This window comes from Protomyctophum bolini (genome assembly GCF_963924005.1).
Source record: "Protomyctophum bolini genome assembly, chromosome: 20".
Classification (NCBI taxonomy): Eukaryota; Metazoa; Chordata; class Actinopteri; order Myctophiformes; family Myctophidae; genus Protomyctophum; species Protomyctophum bolini.
Genome location: NC_137881.1, coordinates 1,506,073 through 1,518,273, shown reverse-complemented (window position 1 = coordinate 1,518,273; position 12,201 = coordinate 1,506,073). Strand labels below are relative to the sequence as shown.

At 41.3% G+C, this 12,201-nt stretch overlaps 2 protein-coding genes across 3 annotated transcripts in view; one reads left to right on the top strand and one right to left on the bottom strand.

The window, feature by feature from the left end:
• ctsz (cathepsin Z) overlaps positions 1-12,201 on the bottom strand; it is a 471,668-nt gene that overhangs the window by 380,902 nt on the left and 78,565 nt on the right. The gene's annotated exons all lie outside the window — the stretch shown is intronic.
• nelfcd (negative elongation factor complex member C/D) overlaps positions 4,059-12,201 on the top strand; it is a gene marked incomplete at its 3' end in the record, with an annotated part of 40,845 nt that continues 32,702 nt past the window's right edge. For both annotated transcript variants that reach the window (XM_080792578.1, XM_080792577.1), the window contains exons 1-2: positions 4,059-4,237; positions 5,584-5,696. In XM_080792578.1, coding sequence (XP_080648704.1) covers positions 4,178-4,237; positions 5,584-5,696 — 173 coding nt within the window. In that variant the 5' untranslated portion in view covers positions 4,059-4,177. The remainder of the gene's footprint in view (positions 4,238-5,583; positions 5,697-12,201) is intronic.

The following is a 12,201-nucleotide window of genomic DNA, read 5'->3' as shown; positions in this document are numbered from 1 at the left end:
CTTGTAGATCTGCTATTTTCCCGTTCAGAATGGGTTAAAGACCTGTAAGCCTCGAACAAAGACAAACTCGGATGGTGACAAATCATGACAATGAACACAATGTGTTTTTTTTTTATGGCCGAACAAATAATTAGAACGAAGAAATAAATGCCAGAGGGTACAACACCTTTTTTTTATTTTATTTTTTTTATTATTCGGCCCAAAAAAAATGTGTTTATTTATCGTCATGATTTGGGAAATTCTCTTTCCCGGGCCGCTCGTTGTCGTGAAAGGGGGCGTTAGTTAGTGGCCATTATTAAAAACACAATCTGATCTCAAAGTTCTCTGCCAATATTCCTTATATTATACGAGTTAGTTCCTTGAAATGAAGTTTGTGAACTGTGTGTGTGTGTGTGTGTGTGTGTGTGTGTGTGCCGCGTGCCACGGTCGTCCTACGTTGCCAGGTTGTGAAAACAAAACAAAAAACAGTCATGTTGCCACGTTTCCTAAAAAACTGCCTAAACGGAGTCGGCGTTTTGAATCTATGAATCTACCAACGGTGCCTCTGAATTAACCCAGTGTGCTCGTCTTCAGCATGCAGGGTCAGCATGCAGGGTCCGGAGACCCCCAGGGGCCTTGAGGAGGGTCCAGGGGCCTTAAGGATGGTCCCAGGGACCCCCAGGGGCCTTAAGGATGGTCCCAGGGACCCCCAGGGGCCTTACGGATGGTCCCAGGGACCCCCAGGGGCCTTGTCGAGGGTCCTTACAGGACTGTAACTCCTGAGAATGTACACGTGGTTTGGTCCCAGTGTTACGGGGCGGAGACAGACCACCATGAGTGTCCTTCAGAACTGGATGGTGGTTGTTCCGTCTTCATCCGTTTTTGTGCCACGAAACGAATTCAACAAAGATCTCTCATTGATGGTTTCTGGTGGCGTTGCAGTCACTGCAGTTTTTGTGATTTCGTCCATTCTTTAGTAGTAATTCTGTAATTATTATAACTCTGCTGTGTTTGTGTCGTATTAGTAGCACTCGTTTTTAGGACGTTCTGGGGGAGGGGAGGGGAGGGGGGGGTGTTAAATTAATTTGAGATCTTTGGCAACAAATATATATGTCTGATTTTTGCAGCAGCTGCCGACGCAATTTGCAGTCTTCTTTCTTTCTTCTTTGTAATTTTCCCCCTCTTTCAAAGTGCCATGGGGGTGACTATTGGTAGCTGTGATGATTAAAATAGAAATGTACACTAGTAACTAGTAACACCTTTTTATAGACTATATTGTCCTGTTATTAGCTCCTCTGCTTCTCAGACTGTTCATAGAAATGAAGTGCAATTCTACTATTTGACCCTAAATGCCTTGTCTCGCTTAGTCGCTAATAATAAACTTTGATTCGAAACATCTCGTTTTCCTCGAGTTATTTCATGTTCCTGACGGCGTGTTGGGGATGACAGACAGACAGACAGACCTCAACATCAGTATGAAGCTGCTGATGATAAACCTCATGTTTCTATGTCAGTGGTGCACAACCATTTTCATGTCAAGGACATGTTCCAGGGACCCCCATCTGAACATACGTTGTTCCAGGGACCCCCATCTGAACATATACGTTGTTCCAGGGACCCCCATCTGAACATACGTTGTTCCAGGGACCCCCATCTGAACATACGTTGTTCCAGGGACCCCCCATCTGAACATACGTTGTTCCAGGGACCCCCATCTGAACATACGTTGTTCCAGGGACCCCCATCTGAACATACGTTGTTCCAGGGACCCCCATCTGAACATACGTTGTTCCAGGGACCCCCATCTGAACATACGTTGTTCCAGGGACCCCCCATCTGAACATACGTTGTTCCAGGGACCCCCATCTGAACATACGTTGTTCCAGGGACCCCCATCTGAACATATACGTTGTTCCAGGGACCCCCATCTGAACATACGTTGTTCCAGGGACCCCCATCTGAACATACGTTGTTCCAGGGACCCCCCATCTGAACATACGTTGTTCCAGGGACCCCCATCTGAACATACGTTGTTCCAGGGACCCCCATCTGAACATACGTTGTTCCAGGGACCCCCATCTGAACATATACGTTGTTCCAGGGACCCCCCATCTGAACATACGTTGTTCCAGGGACCCCCATCTGAACATACGTTGTTCCAGGGACCCCCCATCTGAACATACGTTGTTCCAGGGACCCCCATCTGAACATACGTTGTTCCAGGGACCCCCATCTGAACATACGTTGTTCCAGGGACCCCCATCTGAACATACGTTGTTCCAGGGACCCCCATCTGAACATACGTAGTTCCAGGGACCCCCCATCTGAACATACGTTGTTCCAGGGACCCCCCATCTGAACATACGTTGTTCCAGGGACCCCCCATCTGAACATACGTTGTTCCAGGGACCCCCATCTGAACATACGTTGTTCCAGGGACCCCCATCTGAACATACGTTGTTCCAGGGACCCCCCCAGAAGCAGAATTAAGAAGAAGAATTGGTAGAAACTCCACAACAAAGAAGATGTTTTATTGTTATTCAAAGAGTTCCTGAATTAGTTGGAATTGTAAACAGCTGAAACCAATATTATATCAGTATTCTGATATTAACCTGAGGGCCACATTAAATGAAGGTGGGGCCAGATTGTGGCCCCCACTATAGGCCTTCCTCTCCTCCTCTTATTGTCTAAGGAAGCCAAACAAAAAATACTTTTACTCTGATGTACCTGTCCTGTACACGATGGAACTATATACAACCTTATGGGTATGCGCATGCTTAACCCATTCTGACCTGAGATCAGATTCATACCAGGTTTCCACTGGACACACACACTGGTCTGATGAACCCATTCTGACCTGAGATCAGATTCTAAGAAATGTCAGTCGTTCTTCGATTTTTCAAAAAATAGCAGACCTACAAGCTCGTAGCGCGCCACTCTACGAGCTTGTAGATCTGCTATTTTTCAATAGCTAAAGCATAACATGATGCCGACACCAGAATGGGTTCCCGTTCAGAATGGGTTAAAGTGAAGTCATCGAGTGTCAAAGTGAGTTTAACATTGTTTAACGTTGTTTAATGCAATCGGATATAGGACTTTTCTATGTGGATGTATTGATTGATTGATTGATTGAAATATTTAAATATATAACAGTTTGCAGAATTACAGTATACACTTCAAGCACAAACTCAATACAAAGACTGTTAACTGTGAGTGGACGACCCCAATTAATTAAGCATTACACTTGTTTACAACAGGGTCCACCTTGTTCAATTCATCAAAACATTTAGAGACGTACAAATAGACACTTCCATGTAGTCAAAGAACAGAACAGGAATTCATAAAGGAAGCAAAAAGGGAAAAGAAACATATACAGTGAGGGGAAAGGGGGGGGGGGGGGGGGTCTGTCTGTGGTCTGAGCCTCGGCCTGATGTGTGAAATGTTAATGGAAATAATAACCGTGTTGGTTAATTATTGCCAGGCAGATACCGGTATATATATGAAAAGATTGCAACATGCAGAAAATAGCAGATCTACAAGCTCACAACGCACGTCGACGCTGCTTGTAGATTCATATAGGCATCCATGTACATCTGCTAAAAGGCATTATCCTGAGAGGGATTCAATACTGGACAACTGTTTATTTAATTTGACTCTGTAGGCTCTACTGCATCATTTTAAGGTTTGTGAGGCTACGGTTAGTTACTGTTAGGGTGAGGAATTCTGAATTCTGTCTCAGAAAGGCAGTTACCAGACTGATATTTCTATCAGAAATGCATTAATCAGATGGTATTTCTGTCAGCACACACACACACACACACACACACACACACACACACACACACACACACACACACACAGTGTTTCTGTCAGAAATACGTTATTATTTATGGTAATATAATAATTCTGTCAGAATACCAGACTGCTATTATTTCTGTACAGAAGCAGCTGGGGGCTGATTTCACCCCTCTGCATATTGTTCCACTCCAGTCCAGATGGTGGCGCTGATGCACCGTGGAATGATATGAGCACCGCCACCGCTACGTGTGTCCAGTTTCCTGCTGCTGCTTCGTCAACAAGCCGCAGCACACCAGCAGCCTCAGTTAGCAGCTAATGTTGCTAACAACAACAAACACTATTAAGATACTGTTATTAATTAATTCACAATAATAATAATAATAATATTAATAGCGTCGACATGGAGGAGGAATACTACGGGACGGTAGGAGACTGGGACGGCCCGGAGGGCAGTAATATGGTAAATATTATTATTATTATTATAATAGGACGACTTGTTGCTGTCTGTGTCTCTCTCTCTCTCTCTCTGTGTGTGTGTGTGTGTGTGTGTGTGTGTGTGTGTAATTACACGTGTTAATGTAGTTAATGTTATGATTAATTGAACAAGGTTCTAGCAGGGATTCTCAACCCGTTTAATGTCAAGGACCCCCGAGTTTGACATGCATTAGTCTACGGACCCCCATTTAATGGAATGTATATCTCTGGGACCCCCACTTTATACTGTAAAATCAATTAGCCTAGTCATTTTAACTCTGAGAGTGTACAAATGGAAATGTACCCGTGAGGGTCCATTTGGTTACCAAATACAATAGGCCTACCAACTACATCATTTAGCTGGGGAGTGGGGACCACCTGGAACCCCCTCAAGGACCACACGATGGTGGTCCCCGGACCACTCTCATTTCAAGCGACCCCATTATGATACCGACCTGCAAGGGTCCATTTCTAACACCCTCAAAATAACCAAACCTGGCTGTAATGTAGCTGCAATTTGCAACTCTAGATTATCTTTCAAATAATGGGATGAATCTAGACTTTGCATTTGGCCATATTAAGACCACAGCCATCTTGCCACTTGCCAGCAAGGTGCTACCTGTGCCTGGCTGGCTGGGTGGGTGGCTGGGTGGCTGGGTGGGTGGGTGGCTGGCTGGGTGGGTGGCTGGCTGGCTGGCTGGCTTGCTGAGTGGGTGGGTGGGTGCCTGGCTGGGTGGGTGGGTGGGTGGCTGTGTGGGTTGGTGCCTGGCTGCCTGGCTGGCTGGCTGGCTGGCTGGGTGAGTGGGTGGGTGCCTAGGTGGCTGGCTGGGTGGGTGGGTGGGTGCCTGGCTGGCTGGCTGGGTGGGTGGCTGGCTGGCTGGCTGGCTGGGTGGGTGGGTGGGTGGGTGGGTGCCTGGCTGTGCCTGGGTCGGCTTGCCGGAACCGGGCAATCTGCCAAGCTTTTCTTTCATAATAGTCCACCGTAGACAATGTTATGAGGTACTTTCTGTCAAGACATTCTGTGCAGGTGATTCTTTCTAAGTGTTGGAGTTTGGAAGCACTCGTCCTACGTCACTGAGCGGCCCTGCGTTCCACCTGTTTGGAATGTGCACATAATGCAGGAGGCAGCAGCGCGACCCGTTAACACAAACGAGCGCTTCCAAACTGCAATATTACATTTCTTAACCACAGATATTTACAACTTTACAAAGTATCTTATAATAATAGGCAGACAATGATGGTTAATGTAGCAAAAATAAAGTCTTAAGTATGATGAACTTTATTTTCCAGGTGTTTATGTAGAAATAAACGTGATAATGTTGTGTTTTCCAGGAGGACGGTTACGTAGAAGGAGAAAACGACGGGAAGATCCAGGAGGATTGTCTCACCAAGTTCTCTAGCAGAGATTACATCATGGAGCCTGCCGTCTTCAACACGCTGAAAACGTACGTATGACATCATGATTACATCATGATTACATCATGATTACATCATGGAGCCTGCCGTCTTCAACACGCTGAAAACGTACGTATGACATCATGATTACATCATGATTACATCATGATTACATCATGGAGCCTGCCGTCTTCAACACGCTGAAAACGTACGTATGACATCATGATTACATCATGATTACATCATGATTACATCATGGAGCCTGCCGTCTTCAACACGCTGAAAACGTACGTATGACATCATGATTACATCATGATTACATCATGATTACATCATGGAGCCTGCTGTGTTTAACTCTCAAAGCGTACATGATGTACAGTATGTGTCTGATCGGTCGTAAATAAATACTGTATAGAATTGGACATTTTCAAGGGCCTATTAATTTGGTTCCATTTGAAGTTCTGAACACTTGAGTGTTACACAAATGGAACCAAATGGACCCTTACGGCCCGGGTCATCTTAATACTGTACTAGTCAACTCATAGTCACAGAAATAGATGATTAGTTGATTTTAATAAATGTGTAAGTTGTTCAGAAGTGTCCGAACATCCTGATGTGGATTTCACCGTCGTGGTGACTGGGCTGTTGAAAGTTACAGTAGCGCGGCACCGCTATGAGCTTGTAGATCTGCTATTTTTCAATAGCTAAAGTATAACATGATGCTTTAGTTAAAACACCAAAAGGGGTTCCCGCCCCGAATGGGTTAAAGGCTCATATCTAGAGTTTACAAGAGAGATGCATTTAAGGAAAAACACAAATGAAATACGCTTGCGTTGTCGTCCCTCGACCTATCCGCCCGTACAGAAAAAGAAACGCAGCTCTCATTGAAAATGTATTACTAGCAACTTGGACACTCAGGCATGAAGGGAGCATGAGTTCAAGTCCGTTGCTCTCCCCAGGTTGGCGGAGGGTGTGTAGAGCCCAGGATCACAGTAGATGATTGGCACAGGGGTGAAAAATGGGTTACAAAATCGTGGGATAAAAAATATATAAAAAAAAGAAGAAAATGTATTATTAGGCGCGTTGATCACTGTTTGAAAGGTCCTCGACCCATTCTGGTGTTTCAAGCATTATGGTGTTTAGATTATTAGTTTTGTTTTTTCTTTCCATACAAAACATTCTTAGTTCATCAGTTTTTTCTTTTTCTTAAAACAAGGGTATAGACTGAAGCCTATAGGCTTATTACGTCTACCCTTTTGTCCATTAACCCATTCTGACCTGAGATCAGATTCATACGAGGTTTCCACTGGACACACACTGGGTCTGATGAACCCATTCTGACCTGAGATCAGATTCTAAAAATGTCAGTCGTCCTTCGATTTTTCAAAAAATAGCAGACCTACAAGCTCATAGCGCGCCACTCGGTGGCGCGCTATGAGCTTGTAGATCTGCTATTTTTCAATAGCTAAAGCATAACATGATGCTGAACACCAAAACGGGTTCCCGGTCAGAATGGATTAAATTAAAATAATACAAATGTACATATATATGTACATCCCTTTTACAGGTCCTCAGACAACATTTCTACTGAACAGTGTAATATTCATGTTTCTTTTCCTTTTTTTCTCTCTTCTTCTTCTTTCTGAATAACAAGCAAAAAAAAAAGAGAACAATATGCTAAAAAAGTCACAGTAGTAACATGAAGTAGTAGTTCCTTTACTCTGCATAGCTATTTAATTTTTTGAATACCTTCTTAAATGTATCCTTAGCTCCACAGTCTCTCAGTTCATCATCACATCTATTCCTTCACTCCCTTTATCCTTCTACAGTTACTATAAGTTTATCCTTTAGCTCCACAGTCTCTCAGTTCATCATCACATCTATTCCTTCACTCCCTTTATCCTTCTACAGTTACTATAAGTTTATCCTTTAGCTCCACAGTCTCTCAGTTCATCATCACATCTATTCCTTCACTCCCTTTATCCTTCTACAGTTACTATAAGTTTATCCTTTAGCTCCACAGTCTCTCAGTTCATCATCACATCTATTCCTTCACTCCCTTTATCCTTATACAGTTACTATAAGTTTATCCTTTAGCTCCACAGTCTCTCAGTTCATCATCACATCTATTCCTTCACTCCCTTTATCCTTATACAGTTACTATAAGTTTATCCTTTAGCTCCACAGTCTCTCAGTTCATCATCACATCTATTCCTTCACACCCTTTATCCTTATACAGTTACTATAAGTTTATCCTTTAGCTCCACAGTCTCTCAGTTCATCATCACATCTATTCCTTCACTCCCTTTATCCTTATACAGTTACTATAAGTTTATCCTTTAGCTCCACAGTCTCTCAGTTCATCATCACATCTATTCCTTCACTCCCTTTATCCTTATACAGTTACTATAAGTTTATCCTTTAGCTCCACAGTCTCTCAGTTCATCATCACATCTATTCCTTCACTCCCTTTATCCTTATACAGTTACTATAAGTTTATCCTTTAGCTCCACAGTCTCTCAGTTCATCATCACATCTATTCCTTCACTCCCTTTATCCTTATACAGTTACTATAAGTTTATCCTTTAGCTCCACAGTCTCTCAGTTCATCATCACATCTATTCCTTCACTCCCTTTATCGTTATACAGTTACTATAAGTTTATCCTTTAGCTCCACAGTCTCTCAGTTCATCATCACATCTATTCCTTCACTCCCTTTATCCTTATACAGTTACTATAAGTTTATCCTTTAGCTCCACAGTCTCTCAGTTCATCATCACATCTATTCCTTCACACCCTTTATCCTTATACAGTTACTATAAGTTTATCCTTTAGCTCCACAGTCTCTCAGTTCATCATCACATCTATTCCTTCACTCCCTTTATCCTTCTACAGTTACTATAAGTTTATCCTTTAGCTCCACAGTCTCTCAGTTCATCATCACATCTATTCCTTCACTCCCTTTATCCTTCTACAGTTACTATAAGTTTATCCTTTAGCTCCACAGTCTCTCAGTTCATCATCACATCTATTCCTTCACACCCTTTATCCTTATACAGTTACTATAAGTTTATCCTTTAGCTCCACAGTCTCTCAGTTCATCATCACATCTATTCCTTCACTCCCTTTATCCTTATACAGTTACTATAAGTTTATCCTTTAGCTCCACAGTCTCTCAGTTCATCATCACATCTATTCCTTCACTCCCTTTATCCTTATACAGTTACTATAAGTTTATCCTTTAGCTCCACAGTCTCTCAGTTCATCATCACATCTATTCCTTCACACCCTTTATCCTTATACAGTTACTATAAGTTTATCCTTTAGCTCCACAGTCTCTCAGTTCATCATCACATCTATTCCTTCACTCCCTTTATCCTTCTACAGTTACTATAAGTTTATACTTTAGCTCCACAGTCTCTCAGTTCATCATCACATCTATTCCTTCACTCCCTTTATCGTTATACAGTTACTATAAGTTTATCCTTTAGCTCCACAGTCTCTCAGTTCATCATCACATCTATTCCTTCACTCCCTTTATCCTTATACAGTTACTATAAGTTTATCCTTTAGCTCCACAGTCTCTCAGTTCATCATCACATCTATTCCTTCACTCCCTTTATCCTTATACAGTTACTATAAGTTTATCCTTTAGCTCCACAGTCTCTCAGTTCATCATCACATCTATTCCTTCACTCCCTTTATCCTTATACAGTTACTATAAGTTTATCCTTTAGCTCCACAGTCTCTCAGTTCATAATCACATCTATTCCTTCACTCCCTTTATCCTTATACAGTTACTATAAGTTTATCCTTTAGCTCCACAGTCTCTCAGTTCATCATCACATCTATTCCTTCACTCCCTTTATCCTTATACAGTTACTATAAGTTTATCCTTTAGCTCCACAGTCTCTCAGTTCATCATCACATCTATTCCTTCACTCCCTTTATCCTTATACAGTTACTATAAGTTTATCCTTTAGCTCCACAGTCTCTCAGTTCATCATCACATCTATTCCTTCACTCCCTTTATCCTTATACAGTTACTATAAGTTTATCCTTTAGCTCCACAGTCTCTCAGTTCATCATCACATCTATTCCTTCACTCCCTTTATCCTTATACAGTTACTATAAGTTTATCCTTTAGCTCCACAGTCTCTCAGTTCATCATCACATCTATTCCTTCACTCCCTTTATCCTTATACAGTTACTATAAGTTTATCCTTTAGCTCCACAGTCTCTCAGTTCATCATCACATCTATTCCTTCACTCCCTTTATCCTTATACAGTTACTATAAGTTTATCCTTTAGCTCCACAGTCTCTCAGTTCATCATCACATCTATTCCTTCACTCCCTTTATCCTTATACAGTTACTATAAGTTTATCCTTTAGCTCCACAGTCTCTCAGTTCATCATCACATCTATTCCTTCACTCCCTTTATCGTTATACAGTTACTATAAGTTTATCCTTTAGCTCCACAGTCTCTCAGTTCATCATCACATCTATTCCTTCACTCCCTTTATCCTTATACAGTTACTATAAGTTTATCCTTTAGCTCCACAGTCTCTCAGTTCATCATCACATCTATTCCTTCACTCCCTTTATCCTTATACAGTTACTATAAGTTTATCCTTTAGCTCCACAGTCTCTCAGTTCATCATCACATCTATTCCTTCACTCCCTTTATCCTTATACAGTTACTATAAGTTTATCCTTTAGCTCCACAGTCTCTCAGTTCATCATCACATCTATTCCTTCACTCCCTTTATCCTTATACAGTTACTATAAGTTTATCCTTTAGCTCCACAGTCTCTCAGTTCATCATCACATCTATTCCTTCACTCCCTTTATCCTTATACAGTTACTATAAGTTTATCCTTTAGCTCCACAGTCTCTCAGTTCATCATCACATCTATTCCTTCACTCCCTTTATCCTTATACAGTTACTATAAGTTTATCCTTTAGCTCCACAGTCTCTCAGTTCATCATCACATCTATTCCTTCACTCCCTTTATCCTTATACAGTTACTATAAGTTTATCCTTTAGCTCCACAGTCTCTCAGTTCATCATCACATCTATTCCTTCACTCCCTTTATCCTTATACAGTTACTATAAGTTTATCCTTTAGCTCCACAGTCTCTCAGTTCATCATCACATCTATTCCTTCACTCCCTTTATCCTTATACAGTTACTATAAGTTTATCCTTTAGCTCCACAGTCTCTCAGTTCATCATCACATCTATTCCTTCACTCCCTTTATCCTTATACAGTTACTATAAGTTTATCCTTTAGCTCCACAGTCTCTCAGTTCATCATCACATCTATTCCTTCACTCCCTTTATCCTTATACAGTTACTATAAGTTTATCCTTTAGCTCCACAGTCTCTCAGTTCATCATCACATCTATTCCTTCACTCCCTTTATCCTTATACAGTTACTATAAGTTTATCCTTTAGCTCCACAGTCTCTCAGTTCATCATCACATCTATTCCTTCACTCCCTTTATCCTTATACAGTTACTATAAGTTTATCCTTTAGCTCCACAGTCTCTCAGTTCATCATCACATCTATTCCTTCACTCCCTTTATCCTTATACAGTTACTATAAGTTTATCCTTTAGCTCCACAGTCTCTCAGTTCATCATCACATCTATTCCTTCACTCCCTTTATCCTTATACAGTTACTATAAGTTTATCCTTTAGCTCCACAGTCTCTCAGTTCATCATCACATCTATTCCTTCACACCCTTTATCCTTATACAGTTACTATAAGTTTATCCTTTAGCTCCACAGTCTCTCAGTTCATCATCACATCTATTCCTTCACTCCCTTTATCCTTATACAGTTACTATAAGTTTATCCTTTAGCTCCACAGTCTCTCAGTTCATCATCACATCTATTCCTTCACTCCCTTTATCCTTATACAGTTACTATAAGTTTATCCTTTAGCTCCACAGTCTCTCAGTTCATCATCACATCTATTCCTTCACACCCTTTATCCTTATACAGTTACTATAAGTTTATCCTTTAGCTCCACAGTCTCTCAGTTCATCATCACATCTATTCCTTCACTCCCTTTATCCTTATACAGTTACTTCTCACGTTGATCCTTTAGCTCCACAGTCTCTCAGTTCATCATCACATCTATTCCTTCACTCCCTTTATCCTTATACAGTTACTATAAGTTTATCCTTTAGCTCCACAGTCTCTCAGTTCATCATCACATCTATTCCTTCACTCCCTTTATCCTTATACAGTTACTATAAGTTTATCCTTTAGCTCCACAGTCTCTCAGTTCATCATCACATCTATTCCTTCACTCCCTTTATCCTTATACAGTTACTATAAGTTTATCCTTTAGCTCCACAGTCTCTCAGTTCATCATCACATCTATTCCTTCACTCCCTTTATCCTTATACAGTTACTATAAGTTTATCCTTTAGCTCCACAGTCTCTCAGTTCATCATCACATCTATTCCTTCACACCCTTTATCCTTATACAGTTACTATAAGTTTATCCTTTAGCTCCACAGTCTCTCAGTTCATCATCACA